Source organism: Mustela erminea, chromosome 3 (assembly GCF_009829155.1).
Source record: "Mustela erminea isolate mMusErm1 chromosome 3, mMusErm1.Pri, whole genome shotgun sequence".
Lineage (NCBI taxonomy): Eukaryota > Metazoa > Chordata > Mammalia > Carnivora > Mustelidae > Mustela > Mustela erminea.
Window position 1 is genome coordinate 87,198,728 of NC_045616.1, and position 19,274 is coordinate 87,218,001.

The window sequence follows — 19,274 nt, forward strand, 5'->3', positions numbered from 1 at the left end:
TGCTGATCTCTATTCTATGGCAGGCACTGTGTCAGACATCCTTTTGGGCTCCAAAGACTAATAGGACATGGTCCCTGCTGTTAGGGGACCTGGCCTGATAGGTATAATGCAGACCCACTAACAGCTGCTTTTAGTGTAGGTCAGTGCCATAATAGTAACATGTATGAGGCACGTGGTTACACGGAAGAGGAAGGGATTAATTCCATCATGTCATATGTACAGTGCTCGGAACGGAACTGGATGTAAGGAAGGGAGGGATGAGGTGTAATGCTGAGCTGGCCCTTGGGGGTAGGAATAGTCTTCCAGATGGACAAGGCTAAGGTGAGGCTTCTGGACCCAGAAGACATTACAGGCAGAAACACAGGCACATTGTCCTGGATTCCTAGGGTAGGGGGTTGGCTCCAACCGTGCAGAGCTGGTTAGGTAGGTAGGGGGAGCCCAGACTCTTCAGCCTGGAATTGACTCCTGAGAGCAGAGACATGGCCAACTCATATTTACATTTTATTTTTAGCAGGATGACTCTGACTGTGGTAGGACAGGAGGAGGCTGATGAGGCCAACAGTGGGGAAACTGGTTAGGACGTTTTGCAGTGGTTCAGGTGAGAGATGATGAGCACTTGGAACCTAAGTCATTCACAGCAGGGTGGGAGAGGAGCTAGATACATCGGAGATTTTTTTTTTTTAAGGCAAAACAGAAGGACTTGCTGATTGATTGGATGAGGGATAATAAGAGGAGACTAAGGGACTTATTGGAATGGATCAGGTGGCCAAATACAAAACACGGCCATGAACAATTATAGGGAATTTGGAGTGGTGTGGGAGAAATAATGCTGTTGGCTTTGGATATATTAAGATTGAGGTGGCTCTTAGACAGCCAGCAGAAAAGGTATAGCTGTGTCCTTCCTTTACAGTATAGCCTTCCAAGACTGAGCCAGACATCCCTGGGCCCATTTCCTGCTGGGCCCAGGCAGGGATAAAATTCTCCAAGACCTGAGTAGAATTCCTGAGCTCCACATCCCTTCAAGGATATAAGCTGGAAATTGAAAACTCCCCTAGATCCTTATTGATAGGAGGAGAACAGATTGTGGATTTGCTCTTTAAAATCGGAGGTTGGCTCCAGTGCATCGAACTCTCCTGTCCCTCGCAAGGACCAGACTTTAAAACAAAAGAAACCATTTCTTCTGGAGCAGCCTCTGACCCTGATAGACTCTGGCCTCTCGAGTTGGTTCCCAAGAAACCCCCACTTGCTTTAGGGAACAGCTTTTCTAAAGAAGGTGAGGTTGTACGGCGTGTCGCCTGTCCAGCCTGGCCACTGCTGAAAGCCCAGAGTCTTGGGCACTGGACCCTAGCCCAGCCTCAATGGGCGTCCTCAATGCTGAGAAAAGACTTCACGTAGCCCTAACTCTTTCCAAAATGACGCGTCTGGAACCCTTCTCCACCTCAACTCGGATCCCTAGAGCTCACTAGGCGGTGGCAGGGCCGAACACGTGGGCCCCATTAGGGGCCGGCCTCTAAGGTCCTCCCGGGGAAGGGGATAACCTAGGAGGGGGAAGGCTGGCCCGCCACACCGAGCGTGGTAATCTCCCGGCTGCTCCAGCCCCTGGCCAAAGGCAGGGGCACGCCCTGTGTCCCACTCCCACGTTCATAGGACGGCGCCAGGATCCCTTTTCTCTACTCCGCCCTCTCCTCCCGCACTGTCCCACTGTCCTGCCCATAAATCCCAAGAGCAAAGGTAGCACGATTCCTGCGGGCCGCGACACCGGGCGCTAAACAGTGCAGTCCCGAGCTTCCCCTGCAGAAGCCGCGCTCCTCACTTGGTCCGGGGGTAGAGGGGGCGCGAAGAGAGCAAGTGGGCGGGCATCCTATTCTCCGCATCCTCCTCCAGGTCCTGGCGCGCAGGGTGGGAGCGCCGCGCCGCTCCGCGCTGCGCATCGCGGCCGGCTAGCCGCCTGCCCCCTGCCCTAGCTGGGCCGCCTCCTCCGGCTGCCGGTGGAGGGCTACAAGGCGCTAACGTTACGCTGTTTCCGGTTTTCAAGCGGGCTCTGTTTCCCCTCCCAAGGCGGCGGCGGCGGAGCGGCGGAGCCCCCCAAATGGCCTGGCCAGATGCGGCAGGTTTGCTGCTCAGCGCTGCCGCCGCCGCCACTGGAGAAGGCTCGGTGCAGCAGCAACAGCGACAGCAGCAGCAGCAGCGGCAGCAGCAGCAGCAGCAGCAGCAGCGAGAGAGGAGCAGCAGCAGCAGCAGCAGCAGCGAGAGCAACAGCAGCAGCAGCAGCAGCAGCGAGAGCAGCAGCAGGAGCAGCAGCAGCAGCAGCAGCAGCATCTCCTCCCGTCCCCGCTGCGCCCCCAGAGCCGCGGCCGCCGCAACAGCCGCAGCCCCGCAGCCCCCGCAGCCCGGAGAGCCGCCGCCCGCTCTCGAGCCGCAGCCGCCGGCGGCATGAGGCGCGACCCGGCCCCCGGCTTCTCCATGCTGCTCTTTGGTGTGTCGCTCGCCTGCTACTCGCCTAGCCTCAAGTCGGTGCAGGACCAGGCGTACAAGGCACCGGTGGTGGTGGAGGGCAAGGTACAGGGGCTGGCCCCGGCCAGCGGCTCCAGCTCCAACAGCACCCGCGAGCCACCCAGCTCGAGTCGGGTGGCGCTGGTGAAGGTGCTGGACAAGTGGCCGCTCCGGAGCGGGGGGCTGCAGCGCGAGCAGGTGATCAGCGTGGGCTCCTGTGCGCCGCTCGAAAGGAACCAGCGCTACATCTTTTTCCTGGAGCCCACTGAGCAGCCCTTAGTCTTTAAGACGGCCTTTGCCCCTATCGACACCAACGGCAAAAACCTCAAGAAAGAGGTGGGCAAGATCCTGTGCACTGACTGCGGTGAGTCGCCCCCTCCCTCTGCTGGAGAAAGGGGGGAGGGGCGAGGTGGTGGAGAATGGGGGTGGGGCAGGGAGGTGCTGCAGGTGCCCAGGCCTGGCAGGCGCCCGGCTGCTGGGGTGGGGGGTGGGGCCGCCCCTGGGCAGGGCACCTGGCGCGGATGGGTGAGGGGGTGGGGTTGGGGAGAAGGAGGATCAGGCTCAAAGTGTGCCAGGGGTGGGGGGCGGGGGAAGGCGCTGGCCTGTGCCAGCAGCGATCTGCGGCTGATGTATGGCATGTAGAGCTGGAAAGCTGCCATCATAGCCCAGTAGCGGCAGGAAAAACGGCGAAGTCCGGGTGGTGCCGGCCCGAGGCTCGGTGAGTCAGGAGTGACCCTCGGAGGCCTTGCCCGCTCTGCTCCCATGGGCCTGCCTCGCTCCGGCTGGCCAGGGTCTGCAGGAGGCAGCTGGACAGACTCCCAGGTCGTGAAGGCCTCCGCTTACAAGTTCTCCTAGGGAATGACGGCCCCCGCCCCCTCCTCCTCTCCGGGGCTCCGGTTCTGCTCATCCCCACCGCTGGCGCAGGCAGAGTTGGACTTTTTCTGCTACTGTTTTCCGTCCTCCATGTGGCTCGGGGTGTTTTTTTTCCTTCGTGATTGCCTGTCTTTGCTAAGCGGTTAGCCCAGTCTTCTCTTACCCTCCAGGACCGGGGAGCGGACACCTCTTTTGGCCGTTTCTGGGAGATTTGACTAGGTCTGTTGATAGGGATGACAATGAAATAGAGTAACTTACTTCTGCTGAATGCCGTAAGCTCAAGCTCTGACATCTTATTGGCAGGATGTGTGGACTGCATCTGCCGTCTTCATGATGTTGGGGCTGCACGGGATTGCAGGCGCTCAGAAACAACACTGAGGTGTGTAGATCTCTGTAGCCGAGAGTGGAGGTCTCCCATGTTCAAAGTCAAAGAAGTATCTGTTTAAGAGCTTTTGTTTCTCCTCCCTGAACGCACTTACCTCTCAGTGAGATATTTCAAACCAAATCGCCCCATACTGGAGTATTTGGTGCTGGCTGGTCTTGGGCTTATTTCTGTTGGGGCTTCCTTTTGTCCGGACTCAGGCTAAATTGGGTGCTTGCTGTGTGACTCTGGACTGTGTAATCATTGAATTATGACAGATGTCCTGGAGGTCATCGAAGTTGGCATGTTTTACCAGGTTACCAATTGGTTCTAGATAGGCTTTGGGAAACAAAGAATGTGGAACAGCTCATGGGAAGTTTTGCTGCCCTCACCTTTTTAGATCAATGCCTTTTTTGCGTTTTGGAAGCCTTCCTCCTCTCTCCCCCTCCCCAACCCCTGTCCTTCAAGAGACAAAATTTTAATTTAGTAGTAGTGGTTGTGTTTCCAGGCATTATGTTAAACTGTGGCCACTTTAATCAGAAGAATCTTGAAGTATCTTAATGAGGAGGAGAAAACTTGGGTGGTAAGAGTGATTTCTCTCTCTGACATTGTTCTGAGGAATACTTTTGACTGCTCCTTCATGTTGGTTTTATGCTCTTCCCTGTTTTATGATGACAAGTCGAGAGCAGTTAAGAATTTCTGATTTTTTATTCTGTTAAGTATTTTATTTGAGATCCCATAGGGAGCTGTGGAACTGTATTGTGCAGCGGGAAATAGATAGTAAAAACATTTATTGAACCTTGTCCAAGGACAGCTTCTGTTTTGGTTCTTGGTGAGTTGCTCCGGCGTATGCATAGTGCACATCACTACATTATCCCTGGTCTGGTCCACTGAGACCCAGTGGTCTTTGTCAGATAATCCCCTGTCTTCCTCCACCTACTTTCCCCCTTCCCTCCTTTGCAATTATACCTTATTTGTCTTGGTGAGAGTTGAGGAGTTGAAGAGTTGAATGCGGAGATCATGAGAGATGTGGGGGGTCAGAGATATTTTCTACTTTCAGGTTATGATCACCTCATTTGATGGAAGTGGCATGTGTGGGTCTAGTGCCCAAAGAGATCCCTTCTGAAGAGAAGGCCATCCCACGCTGTAAATTGTCAAGAGACAGAAACAAGCATGGAAGTAAACACTTCAGAATGCAAACAATTTGACTTTGAATTGATAGTACCTAAGTCGGTGTCGGTTTGTGGAGGGGGGAGCTTTATATAAGGGGATTCAAAATTAAAGGACATATTTGGAGAGGAAATTTGTGGAACTGAGAATTATATGCCAGAAGAGCATAAACTGCATTTTTTTTATTTTCTACCATGGGGTTAAGGAAAACATGCCCTGGTGATGGTATATTAAATAAGGAAACAAAATCATCCTAACTAACCACAACACCTTCTTGTGCTCAGCAGGAAATAACTAACAAATTCATTTTCTGTTTCTATCTCTAAAGAAAGCCCTCTGGGCCACAGGGTCATTGGGAACATTTTCTCCTTGGAGCGATTTGCCCATTGCAAAATAGGGAAACTGGCACTCAGAAACTGTCATCATGCCCGTTATATTGAGCAACTGTGGTTGAATTGTTACTTTGTTAGCCAGTTTCAGCTCTGAAAGTGTCTGGATTCAGAGAGCTGTGTTTCCTGGGGAGATCATCTAGAAAGGTGTGTTAGGGTGGGTTAGGACTTTGGGACAATGTATCCTATGGAGGATATTGAGTTTAAAAGTTAGCACATGTCTCAGTAGCATCAATGAGGGGTCATGCTAGACCCTTTGTAGAAGGTCCTCAGGAATAGCTAATTTCACTGCTACTGTGTAATATTGATTTGAAGCCTGTGAAGTCTGGCTGGGATAACAATATCTGTCAGAGGGGTATTTTTATAGATCTCATGTGTATCATTCATCCAAGAGTTGAGTAAAATCTTTGCATTTCTAAAAAGCTTGCATACAGGGAGGTGTTTTCTGTGCCTTTTGTGGAGAGGAAAAAGAGGAAAAAGAGAAAGCAGTCTTCAGGATTAGCAGCTCTGTATAATGCTATAAAAGCATCCTGTTCTGCAACCAGTCCTGCATTTTTAACGATGGTTGCACATATTTTGGTATAATCACACCCTATCTTGTTGCTTTCCTATATATATGGTTTTAAGCTGTTTCCTTGTTGCATAGACACAGCAGATAGCTAAGAAAAAAAAAAGATCATTCTTCATTTGGGACTTTCTGATTTACAGTTTTCTTCCAATGTATAGTGTTCTTTGTTGCTGAAGATGGAAAAGGTGTATTGCCCCGGGGCGGGGGGGGGGGGGTGGTGGTGGTGGTGGCATTACATCCTTTAGGATAGTTTTATTTAATTGGACAACCAGAATCACATATTAGAGGAAGGTGGTTCACAAAAGTCAGCATAGCAAAAGCGACTGCATATTTTTAAAATGCTGTTTATTTAAAGAATCTTTTCTTCCCCAGCCAGCTGGAAACCCAGCTGTGCTGCAGCTTAAAGATGGAAAAGTGAAACTAGTCTAGAAAACTGACCATTCCTAGCTGTGAGGACGAGGCTTGGCCATAGATTTAGGGTAGAATGACCATGATAATATCATTAGTTCTCTCGGTGCCTCCTTTCCTCAGCGGATTTCAATTCTTGCGGGCAGGAACCGTATCTTATCTTTGAGGTCTGTACCTACCTCTCCAGCCTCCCCCCCACCATGTGGTACTGGGTCTGATGTGTACAGGGACTCTCAAGTGTCTTTTGAAAGGATGAAGTCAAGTGAAGTTAAAAAAGCAAGCCTCAAAAAAAAAAAAAAAAAGCAAGCCTCCCGATTAATACTAAAACAATCTTAACTCTTGGATCTGTGACACCAAGTCTTAGTTCTGAAAAGCTGAGTTTGATGATAGCCTTTACCTGTCGCTATGGGAACCTTTTTTCCAAAGGAGTCATTATCAACTAGAGTACTTAACCACAATGTGCTTAATCATTGTGCTGATTAGTGTTAATGGGATTTGAGCCACGGAGACTAAAGGGCTTGCTGGAGAGGACCCTCTTTTTTTTTTTTTTTTTTTTTGAGAGTAGACACTCTACTCACCCTCAAAACAAAAATAAAATAAAACAACTCTCCATTTGAATTAACAAATATTTTGGGAGCTAGAAAAGATGGTATATTAACTAACTGGGCAACTAACTTCTTGGTCCCAATCCTCTTTTCCATTTTTCATCATCTAGGACCATTTTCATTCTATTTCCTAATAGCAAATGCACTGTTAGGTTTGTTTTTTTTTTTCCCTTTCTAAAATTGTATTTACTTTTCTGAATGTGTAATATATTTATATGCCTCAATCTAGAAAGTGCATATGAATATACGGTCAAAAGTCCCCCTCTCACTCCTGTCCTCAGCTACCTAATCCGTAAGGCAATTGAAAAATAACATATTCTTGAAATGTGTATATCTCTAAAAGCAAAATGTTTGTCAAAGTAGTCTTAGGTTTTTTTCTCTTACACAGACGGAGAGTGTTCATTTTGCCATTAAGTCAATTATATGGTAAATTCTTCCCAAGCAAAATATATATCTATATATATATATAGGCATGTACATATATATGTATCTATCTATACATAAGTATATATTTGACTTAACCCAAGATCTTAATCACTACCCTATCTCACAAATATAACCCTAGGTTCAAGAATGAAAATACCAAGGTGTTTTTCAGATACTTTGCCATTAAGAAGTTTTGTGTGACAGTAAATTTTGGGAGGAGTCTTCACTGGGATGCCCAAGAGAGAGATGCAATGATTTGTCTCTGAGCTTAGGGCAGCCCCTCTGCCCGTACCGCGATTCTTACTGTTTCACTCTCTCAATAACCTCACAGCAGAATCCACGAGGAAAATCACATGCTTCCATATGTGCAAAGAGAAAACCCCACAGTGCATGATTGCTTTGATTTTCATTTAGAAGGCAAACCCAAAGACTTTAGTTGGTGATGAAGAGTTTGATTTTGACTGTATTCCCATAGGCTGGTACAATTCTAGGGGGAATTATCCACTTGAATCTTGCTTTGAAGTACGTTTAAGGTAACGGATTTGAATGCAGTGTTAAAATTTCAGAGTGTCAGGGAATTGCCACTTGAATACTGAGGGGGAAAAAAGGCAACAGTGGAAAGTTTAACCCTCTAAATCCTGGTGGCTTAGTGGCATCTGGCAGTTTTGCCCACTGGTTTGGAAAAGGAATGACAATATCGGTGAAGTTTTTCCCTGTGTCATCTTCAACAACTGGTTCTGGGTTCTTTCTTTTGAAATCCTGATGTGGTGGTGGTATAATTTGAGCCAAAGGTAATAGAAATTTCCCTCCAGATTTTGAGTTTGTATGCATGTGTATGAAATGGGGATTTTTGTCTTACTCATTTCTAGGAATTAACCCTCCTTTCCCACTCACTTACTGGAATTAATATATAGAAATAAAGTGAGTTTATGAATTTCAAGAGATGATATAGGGAACGCATTAGTAAACTGAGGAAAGTAGGTGAATTGGCTGGTAGAAGTGTTGAATTGTGATAGGTTTGTGAACATAGATTCTTATTTTTTAAAAGATTTTATTTATTTATTTGACAGAGGGGGACAAGAGAAAGAGAGAAAAAACAAGCAGGGGGAGGGGCAGAGGGAGAGGGAGAAGGAGGTTCTCTGCTGAGCAGGGAGCCTGGTGTGGGGCTCTATGTGGGATATTGGGATCATGACCTGAGCAGATGCTTAACCAACTGAGCCACCCAGGCGCGCCCCTAGACGCCTTTAAAAACAACAGTGCATGCAGGTGAATCTTGGTGAACTAGAGCTTGGTGGAAGGCTGTAGGAATCGTAGCAAACGTGGAGGAACGTGGAGGCTGATTAAAAGGCGTTAGGAATGACCCGCGAGAGGACATCCTGTACTCAGGCAAAGAGCTGGGAAGCTTCTGCCAATCTGGGGTCAAAAGACAGAGATTCACATTGACAGAGAGCATTTGTTGTTAATCAGCTGTGATATTTTTCGATAATTATGAAATGAGGTTAAGTTAAGGAACCTTCTTTCTCTGGCTAACTGCGTCTGGCCAAGTGTGGCATATGAGCTCCATTCTGCAGCAACGTTCCCTTCCCGCTCTGTGCTCAGAGTGAGCTCCAGGCAGCCTCTCCAGGGACCTTCTCTGGGACAGAGCCGGTTAGTTCCTCCCTGTGCCTCTGCTCAGGACCTGCTTGTGCTGCTTGCCTCCAGGGCTGAGCTGGATATGGTTAATACTCCATTTACCCTTGTAGATATTTCCAGAGTGGCAGAGCGCCCTGGAGGTTTCCGTCTTCCACTAGCAACACAGACCCCCAAGATGTGCTTTTTATCCTGCCTTCAGACACAGAATCTTTAATGCTCCTCTTTTGCTCTCACAGATTTCCTGCTTTGTGCTGATGACATTGGCTTCCCCCCTTCTCTTTCCCTTGGTGATCTGTTTATTCAGACTGAGGATCTGTCTTTGTCCTTTAGGCTAGGATGTTTTACTTGGTCTTGATCTTGATATCGGTCCAACTAACAAAAGCCAAACTGGGCTAACATCCCTCCGGACTGAGTGAGAGGAAAAGTCACCACATGGCTGAATACCTGGTGCAGCCCCTGGGAGAGTCAGGACGTCATTAATTCGATTACGACGATGATGACTTTTGGTGTCCCTGAAGTCATATTACTAAAAGAGCTTTGCTTCAAGTCCATCTTTCAAATGTTTGCTTCCACAAATAATTCAATGTAGGTGCTCTGCTTCAAGAACAAGGTGTTTCGGGTAGTTGTATCAGACACAGTCCCTCTCATCAAACAATTTACAATCTGGAGGTACAAAGGAAGAGTGGCACTTTAATCCAGAATGTGATAACTGCCATGACACACACCAGCAGGGGACTTTGGGGAGCAGGGGAAGCCTCTCAGAGGAAAAGAATATCTTATTTAGAGGATTAGAGGAGAAGTCGTTAGAGATGGGATTCTAATACTCAGAGATAGTTGAGGTAGAGGTGGTTTAGAGATAGAGAGGGATGAAATGATTGATTAAATTGATTGCATGGGGAGAGAGCCACTTTCTCTTCCACAGAGGGGCATACTTAAAGTATACAAAATAACCAGAATGACAGGGAGAACTGGATAAGGAGTCTGGAGAGGAAGATGAGGGTAATATTTTTAACTGTCTCAAATGCTAGGCTGATGACTTTATTTGTAATTCTGTAAGTAGTATTCGAAGGCTTATGTTAAAAGCAATTCAATAATGTTTTATAGTTACTGGTGGATGAGTCTTGCACATATTTTGTTAAATTTATCCCAAAGTATTTCATGTTTTCCTGATGCTACCGTAAAGGGTATTTTTGTTTAGTTTTGCTTGCCAGTTACTAATTGTTAGCATATAGAAATATAATTTATGAAACACTGATTTTGTATCCTGTGACCTTAAGACATTTGCTTGTTAGTTCTAGTAACTGTTTTTGGTAGGTCTCTTAGGATTTTTTCCTATGACCAAGTTGTCAGTGAAAAAAAGACAGCTTTCCTTTTCCTGTTTGCCTTTTTTCTTTTTTGCCTTTTCTTTTTCCTTTTTCTTTCCTTATTGCGCTGGCTAGGACTGCCAAGGACAGTGTTGATTAGAGAGGTGAGGACAAACATCCTTGTTCTAGTCATGGTGGAAAGGATTCGGACTTTCACTATTAAGTACAACATTAGCTGAAGGTTTTTCATAGATGCCCTTCCTTAAAAAAATTTAAAGAGTCTATTTAGTGTGTGTAATGATCAAGAATTTGGGCTCTGCAGCCAAATGCGCCTGGATTTGGAAACCAGCCTCTACATTTTCTAGCTGAGTGATGTTGGGCAAATTACTTTCTGAGTCTTAGTTTCCTATAAAATGGGGATAATGATAGAACACTTAATAGGATAGCTGTTCCTATTAAATGAGATAATACATGTAGAATGATTAACATAGGGCCCCAATACGCCTGGGTGGCTCAGTGGATTAAGCCGCTGCCTTCGGCTCAGGTCATGATCTCAGTGTCCTGGGATCGAGCCCCGCATCGGGCTCTTTGCTCAGCGGGAGCCTGCTTCTCTCTCTCTCTCTGCCTGACTCTCTGCCTACTTGTGATTTCTCTCTCTGTCAAATAAATAAATAAAATCTTTAAAAAAAAAAAAAACACATAGGGCCCCAATAATAAATGTTTAAAATAGTTAATTATTAACAAAATCTGACTAGACCAATGTGAGCAGGAAGCCTAGTAAGTGAAAATTTTAAGTTCTAGAAGTGGACTGAAGGCAGGCAAGGGGAAATTTTTCACCAACCACTCTATTTTTAACCCATATGTTCCTATTTATCTCCACTTGAGAGCCCCTGGGCTGGGCTGGTGGGGGTGGTGATGCGAAGAGCGTGGGTTATGTGTGTGGGTTCAGTGTAGGGAAGTTCATGTGAGTTTAGGGTCTGAATGCTGGTCCTGTGGAAGTCCCAAGTAGGCCATCAATCTTCATGTATCCATGGGTCTCTGTTGGTCAATATTCTGAGAAGCCCACAGATAGATACTGCTGCTCTATCTGTGCACAAATGGGATGACTAAGATCCACACTCCAAGTTTTCTTAGGAGGAGCTGCTCAAAGTCCCTGGAAAATAGCTGGAAATGTCCATCTTTCTTTTTCTTCCTTCCTTCCTTTTCTGTTCTCTCTTTCTTTCCCCTCTCTCTCTCTCCCTCTCTCTCTTCTTCCCTCCCTCCTTCCTTCATCTTTCTCTCTCTCTCTTTTTTTTTTCCCCCAAAGAAAGCAGGTCCCTGGTTCATCCTGCTTTGATTTGGAGGTTTCCAACTCTGGGGATAGGTTACATTGCATCATTCATATTCTTTCTTTGTTTCTACATTGGGTTGGTGTGGATCTCATGGCTGACCAGGGATAGAGGGGTACAGGTGTGGGCATATAACAGGTGGCATTTTTGGAGTTTGTGGGACTGAATTTTAATTTTACGTAATTGATTGATGTGTGGAACCTGACGGAAGTATGAATCTTTGCTCCTTAAATGTTTGTAGGACAGAGACTCCTTGCTTTGGCGTCTTCCTCTAAATATTTGTTAGGTATTATTAACCCTCAGATTCTGGGCTTGCCACAGATCCCCAAGCTCAAATTCTCCTGTTATTTTCTCATTCTTAGAGTCTTAGTATCTATGTCCTGTACCATGTATATGACACTTATCATTTAATGCCATGCATTGTTAATTACCTTTTGATGGGTCAGGTCAGTATCTTATCTCCTTCCCCTGACTGGAAGATCTTTGGAGGGCAGTAACTTAACATATGATAAAGTAAATATTTGAGTAATGGCTATTGCCGAGAAAGAAGGGAGAGTGGGTCTTTTTGCTTTCTCTACTGCCCACTTTGGCCCTAGATAAATTTCAAGTTTCCTCAGATGACAGCCTAGACTAAGGGTCTAGAGCAACCATAGAATGTATCTTCAGACATTTTGATAATAGGCAGAATTTGGCTTCTCTGTCATGTTTCTGTTCAGTTTTTTTCTCCCCCTTGATAGTTCATAGCGTTTTGTGGGTAATTCTTCTCTTTTCTTGAATTTTAGAATTACGACTGGGTGGTTTCCCTCACACATGTTAATATTTTGGCTTGCATTTCCTTTCCGTCTTTTGGTTAGTTGGCATTCTGCAAACGATTCTCCAGTTTCACTTTGCCGCGGGAGCTTTTGGGATGTTCCCTGTTCGGGTTTCTCCTTGGAGTGTCCAGTTGGACGTGGTTACTTGGAGCTGCTCATGCTGCAGGCTGAATACCTTGAGATGGAAGACGTATGGCCAGTTGTCATCTGTAGTAAGCGGAGACCGCAAGTTAGGTGGTGTTGTACCTCTTTGCCTCGTAGGCAGCTTGGGCGCTTCTGGAGGCCAGGACTGGTTCTTACGTTGTGGTGTTATTTCCTCAGAGGGTGGGGAGGGGGATCCTAGTGTTTCTTCATGTCTCTCTTTGGCCTGTTCATCCTCTACCATATCACTGAAATGAGGCCTTGTCTTCCATCTGCTTGGCTAATATATTAGGTATGGGTTGGGGTTGGCTTTCAAGGGGAGGTGCTCCTCTAGCTCAAAATGCCTAAGGACCACCCGTCACTGCTTTGCACAAGGCCATGGCACACAACTCCCTGGAGTCAGTCGCTTTCACCCGTGCCTGTGGCCAGAAGTAGAATCTCAGTACAGGGCCTCACTACAGCTCCTTAGGCCAGTGATGAACTTGACAAACACTGAGCCATTGAGGACTCTCTTTAGGAGGAGCTTTGTGTGGTTTTGGAGAGGAGAGTTTATTTACCAGTCAGGACAGAACAGGTAGATTAAGGAGATCTGACATGTCTGACTTCCTGTCTCTGAATGAGAGAAAGAACAGCAGGCCTGCCTCCGGTGTAGCTTTCCCAGGATGGTCATTGGTTGGTTGGATGTCAGGGAACGAAATAATAAAAAGAAGAATTTTTTTTTTTTTAAAGGAAGAAATGAATCTCAGACCACAATGCAATCCAACTGTCCAGAGTAAAGCTAAGGCCCACAAGCAAAGAGTTTCTTTCAAAGGGCACTGGGGCTTCCAAAGGCAGCCCCTCTGACTGCTTACTCTTAGTTGGTTTCCTTTTCATCGTTCATTCATGTGGATTTCCTTCTGAGAACCTCTTACCTGGGATTTCCAACTCTCTCCTACCTTGCCCTTCCGTGCACCCTACTTAGGTCTGCTATCATACTTGCTTTTTTGTCATCATCATAATAGCTGGTCCTCAGTCCCTACTCCCCAAAACCAGAGAAGTTGCCAGAAATTTCTAGTGCAACCTTTCCAACCCTTCCTCAGACTTTAGGTCTGATGGACCTAGTGGAAAGCTAATGAACAAGGCCTGGGACAGGGACCTTGGAGGCTAGAACTGCTTATGGCAAATCTGGCTGAGTTCCTCTCAGGTCCAGTTCTTTTAGGTAAAACATTTAGCCACCATCCCCCTCCCCAAGAAAGCCTCTCCCATATTCCAGGTTTCATTTGCAAAAGGGAATGCTTTCTCCAAAAAGGCTAGTAACATTCACGAGGCCCCCTAGTGACGTGCATGTTAAATTGTCTTGGCCAAGTACTGGTTTTTGGATGGCACTTCCCAGAGCTCGGCCCAAGTGATTCAGGCCATTACTGGGAAGATCCTAGGATGTGGAGGCAGGTGGAATCATACTCTGGGCCAAGCAAAACATTACCACTTCTGAGAGAAGCTTCTTGAGACTGGGAAAGAATCTAACTTGTAAGTTGAAGGGAGGCACATGGATGGCCCCCAGATTGGGAGGGAGCTTCCTGTCTTTGTTTCTCATTATGCAAATTATCTGAGTAGGTTTCTGCTGTGCGTGGTGTGCACTCATCTAACAGGGCAAGTGGGAGCTGGAGCAGAGACTAGTTCCCTTGGGAATACTGTTTTCACCTCTGCCAGTGCCCCCCCCCCAGCTTTTACTTTGCCCACACTAGTTGTGGGCTCCTTGCTTCTTGTGTGTGGTGGCACAGCCTCAGGGCCTCTGGTGAATGAGCCTCAGGCCCGGAGCTTGTTGTACAGAGTAAGGATTAAAGGCATTGGTTTTAGATTCATCTGTTAAGGGATCATGTCAAGTGGATAGAAGTTCCCAGAGGTTTGATGGTCTTCACTAGGCCAAGCTCACAAACTATATTTTTTTAAAGTATGTACACAATTTTACTTTTCTCATCTCTGAAGTTAGATAATAGCCTAATCATTCCAGAGGAAGAGTGCGTGTTGTCATTATTATTATTGGATTTTATTTGAGAGGGAGAGAGAGAGAGAGAGCGCGCGTGCGCAAGTCGGGGGAGGGGCAGAGGACGAGGGAGAAGCGGACTTCCCCCTGAGCAGAGACCCCCCCCCCCCACTCCTCCTACCCCTGCCTCAAGCTTGGGGCTTGATCCCAGTACCCAGAGATCAAGACCTGAGCCGAGATCAGACTTGTCACCGGCTGAGCCACCCAGGCCCTCTGGTGCATGTTGTCATCAGACGAGGAAAGTAGAGAGGTACAACAGTGCTTCTCTGGCCCTATGTCTCAGAGGGTGATCCTCTGTGAGTGCTTCTCTTTATTCTGTGGGTCAAAGATTCCTTTCTTTGGAAGGCTTTGTGACTGACAACTGTGAGTTTGGGGAAGGGGTCATGGCTGGATTGCTGTGGACCCATTCACCCTTAAAGACTGAGGCTGCACTGTGGCTCCCACCTGTGGTTCCTCCAGTGATGTGTGTGTTCTGTTTGGTTCTTTCCCCTCCCATTTCCTTCTGTCCTTCTGTCACTGGCTCTTCTTTTGACCCCTTGGAATGGGTACAGTGCCTAAGGGGCTGTCCTTGGTTCTCTTCTGTTGACGCAGGGAGTCGGTGCTGAAGGTTCAACCATGTATGGCATTGGGTTAAGAGGCCATGCTCTGGAACGGACTCTGAAGGGTGGAACTCAGCTCTGTGACTTCGCAGGTCTAAGACTTTGGGCAAATTTATTAACCTCCTTTAGCCCCATAAAATGGGGCTAATAAGAATACTTGACCTCATGGGGTAAGGTTTCAGGGAACTCCTCACATAAAGTGCTCTGAAAAGTGCCCACTTGGAGAAGAAAATGGCAGGCTAGCTGAAATTCCCGTTAGTGACATGTCTGTTGTTGTGGAAAGAAAATGGCTTTGGATTCATCCCGATATTTATTAAAATCCTGGCTTTGTTCCTCACAAGCTCTGGGGACTGGGGAAGGTCACTTGATTTTTCTGAGTCCCCCCATTTCCAGCTGCCTGGGGCACATTGTTTCAGGCCTCTGTCGCTGCCTGATGAAGCACCCCAAAATGCGGTGGCTTCAGACAGCAACAATTCTTTGTCATTATCTCTCACAGTCCTGGGGATTGACTGGGCTCAGCTAGGGAGTTAGTATCTTTCTTGTCCTTTTTGGTCACGGGGTGGCTAAGCAGTCAGACGGTAGCTGGGACTGGTCACTTCAAAGTTTCCTCTTGACCTGTCTAGAAGTTGTTGCTGGCTCTTCTCATCTGGGAGCTTAGCTGGGGTTAAGGTCCAAGGACTTTGCCTGGGAGGATCCTGAGAGGGGGCCAGGAAAATGCTGAGTTGTCTTTTATGATCTAGCCTCAGAAGTCACTTCTACCACATTCTGTTTGTGAGAAGAGAGTTAGTTACTAAGCCCTGACCAGGTCCAAGGGGAGCAGACTTAGACTACTTCTTGGTGGAGGGATTGTTGAAGACTTTGTGGATATGTTTTGAAACCAGTACAGTTTGCTTTCTTTTTTTCTTTACTTTTTGTTTGTTTGTTTGTTTGTTTTTAGACTTTATTTATTTATTTGTCAGAGAGAGAGAGAGAGAGCGAGCACAGGCAGACAGAGTGGCAAGCAGAGTCAGAGGGAGAAGCAGGCTCCCCGAGGAGCAAGGAGCCCGATGTGGGACTCGATCCCAGGACCCTGGGATCATGACCTGAGCTGAAGGCAGCTGCTTAACCAACTGAGCCACCCAGGCATCCCTCTTTACTTTTTATAATTTATTTGAGAGAGAGACAGAGACAGAGGGACAAAGGGAGAGGGGGAGGGAAGAGAATATCCCAAGCAGATTCTGCCCTGAGCGTGAGCTCATGACCCAGAGACCAGGACCTGTGCCGAAACCGAGAGTTGGAGGCTTAACTGACTGTGCCACCCAGGCGCCCCTTCTGTGTGCTTTCTGGTCACAAACTATTGATATGAAAAATACACTCATCCTCACCCCAAATCTTACTCCTTCAAAAAAGGCTCATCTATGCACCAGGCTCTGGCTCGGGGGTCAGGGTCTCACCCTCTAAATCAGGTGTAGGAGCTGATGGGGCTTCTCTACGCCAGTTCCTTGGGTACAGCAACTTGAGCCTTGTTCCTCTTGACTTGAAGAAGTAAACTATAGAAACAAGTTCTCTGACTACCCTCCCCGCACCCGTCTACTGTCACACAATGCCGGACTAGATGTAGGGGAACTGCTAAAAATGCCCCTTTTTAGAAATTGGTAATACGTAAACATTGTGGAGGACTTGGATTTTGAGATAATTTTAAGCTTACAGGAAAGTGCAAAAATGATACAAAGACACTCCTTTGCCCAGCTTCCCCAAATTACACAATCACGTGAACTTATCAAAACCAGAAAATGAGTAATAGTATTGATGTAATACTATTAACTAATCTATAGACCTTATTCACGTTTGGCCAGTTGTCTTATAATGGCCTTTTCCCAGTCCAGGGTCCAATCTAGAATCTCCTATCACCTTCAGCTGACATGTAGATATTCTAGCTGATGTAGATATTCCCATTTAGAAAGGGGGATAAAGAAGATATGGTCGATATACACAATGTCCACTGGTACATTTCACAGTTCTGAGATCCAGCCCGGCATGTGAAGAGGGTCACGTCTGGGAACGATTCTCCACTATTCTTGGTTTGATCCTACGGGCTCCATGTTTTGCCCTCTAAATTCGCCTTCCTTTTCCCTGAAATACGGCCTGGGTCTGCAAGCTAAGGACTCGTCTCAGTGTTCTGTGTTCTTTCAGGTGATGGTCCATCAGGTGCAGCCCCAAGAGGAAACCCAGGAAAGGCACAAAAAAACAAAGGTTACTAGAGTCACTGGTCCTAGAGAATTGGTCACCACATGCTGCACAGGGTCAAGAGAACTTGCCACATTTCGGTCAGATGGCACAAGACAGAAGAGCGCAGGCAGCATTAGGCCCGAGACCTTATTGGGATTTCCTTGGGAAGAGAGAGCCAGGGCAGGGTGAATTGTTGAGGACTGGCTAGTGTGAAGAGTTCTGGTGGACTCTAAGCTATAGGGGTGGTTGGTGCCTGCCTGCCTGGCCCCTGGTCCCGGGATGATTAAGGGGAAGACAGAAGAGGGATGGCTCTGCATTGGTTATTGCATATCAAAGGCTTGCTCCTGATTGAGTGCTTCGCTATCTCTAAGAAGTGGCTAGCCCTGATGGTGCAGTCTCTCCAGACAGAAAGAGTTTTTCAGATGTCCAAACATCCTATTACATAGAAAAGGAATACTCTATAGAGTACACTCAGCCAGCTTCCTCCTTATAGATGTTTGGGGACCCAAAAGGCTTTTCATTTTGCAGTGCTTGGTCCCGGCTAGTACACTTCTTTTTAAAATGTGCAGTTTGCCATGAATCTTACTGGAGTTCACTACTTTATTTTCTATTTATTTATTTATTTATTTTTAAAGATTTTATTTATTTATCAGAGAGAGGGGGGGAGAGAGCAAGCACAGGCAGACAGAATGGCAGGCAGAGGCAGAGGGAGAAGCAGGCTCCCTGCCGAGCAAGGAGCCCGATGTGGGACTCGATCCCAGAACGCTGGGATCATGACCTGAGCCGAAGGCAGCTGCTTAACCAACTGAGCCACCCAGGCGTCTCATGGAGTTCACTACTTTAGATGGAAGTCACACTCTCAGATTTTACCAAGCAAAGCTCTTCTCTGCCTTCAGCTCCCTGTGGGCTGCTGTGAGATGACACCCTCAGATTAGTGGAATTCCTGTTCTTGAATGGAAAGGACCTGGGCGGCATGCCCGTAAGATCCTTAGAGGGCCTTTTGTCTAGCTCAAAGTTTCTTTGAGACGTTGCCTTTTGTCCTATGCTATATAGGACAGCCCTGTCTTAGGTAGTGACATTGATCTAGACTTCCAAACCACTGGGAACCTCAAAATCCATCATCTTTGGTTCCTTTCTTACCTTCATCCGTATGTTCAGTACGTTGTCAAGCTCATGACAGTTTTTGCTACTGCAAAGTTTCTTCAATCCAATTCTTTCCATTCATGTTGCTCTAGTTGGGTCCTTGTACATCACCTAGACTATCACAGTCACTGCTAAATGGAATACCCCATTTTCAGAGTTTCTGCTCTCCTCTATCATCTCTCCTGGAATTCTTTTTCTAAAATAATTTCTAAAGTAATTACGTTTGCCCAAAACAGAAGTCTTCATTAGCTTCTTACTGCTTAGAGAATAAAGTGCAAATGCCTTCACATGACATGTAGGGCCTTCCACAGTTTGACCCCACCTGTCTTTAAGCCTGCAGCCCACTCTGCTACCCTTACTCTTTGCTGTAGCCAGGATGGACTGTTCTGAAAATTTGGGAAACATTTTTCTTCCTTAGCACTTCTATACATTCTGTTTCCTTGGCTTGGTATGCTTTTCCTTTCTTTCTCAGTCAGGTGCTAGCGTCCTCATCCTTCACAGTTCAGCTCAGATTCCACTTCTCCTCGAGGCTTTTTCTGATCCCCTCAGTCTGAATGAATCATGGCGTCCTTTATGTTTCCATAGCCGTTCGCAGCTCTTCTGTAATCACACCAGTCTGTTCTATCATTTAGTGTAGTCAGATCGGGAAGCAGCGCATGTGTGTGTGGTCCCTAGACTGTGAACTTCTTGAGTGTGAGATGGAACTGCAGCAAAGGCTGTCTCTGTCTCTGATTTATTATTATCTTTTTGTGTGTGCCTTAGTTAAGTTAGATGGCTACCAACTATCTGAT

The 19,274-nt window shown here is 46.8% G+C and overlaps 1 protein-coding gene across 1 annotated transcript in view; it reads left to right on the forward strand.

Moving 5' to 3' along the window:
- Positions 1-1,701: 1,701 nt before the first annotated feature.
- Positions 1,702-19,274, forward strand: part of NRG2 (neuregulin 2) — a 175,680-nt gene continuing 158,107 nt past the window's right edge. Inside the window, 4 exon segments of the mRNA XM_032336550.1 lie at positions 1,702-2,225; positions 2,282-2,329; positions 2,331-2,381; positions 2,383-2,857. Of these exon segments, the coding sequence (XP_032192441.1) occupies positions 2,103-2,225; positions 2,282-2,329; positions 2,331-2,381; positions 2,383-2,857 (697 nt within the window). The 5' untranslated portion in view covers positions 1,702-2,102.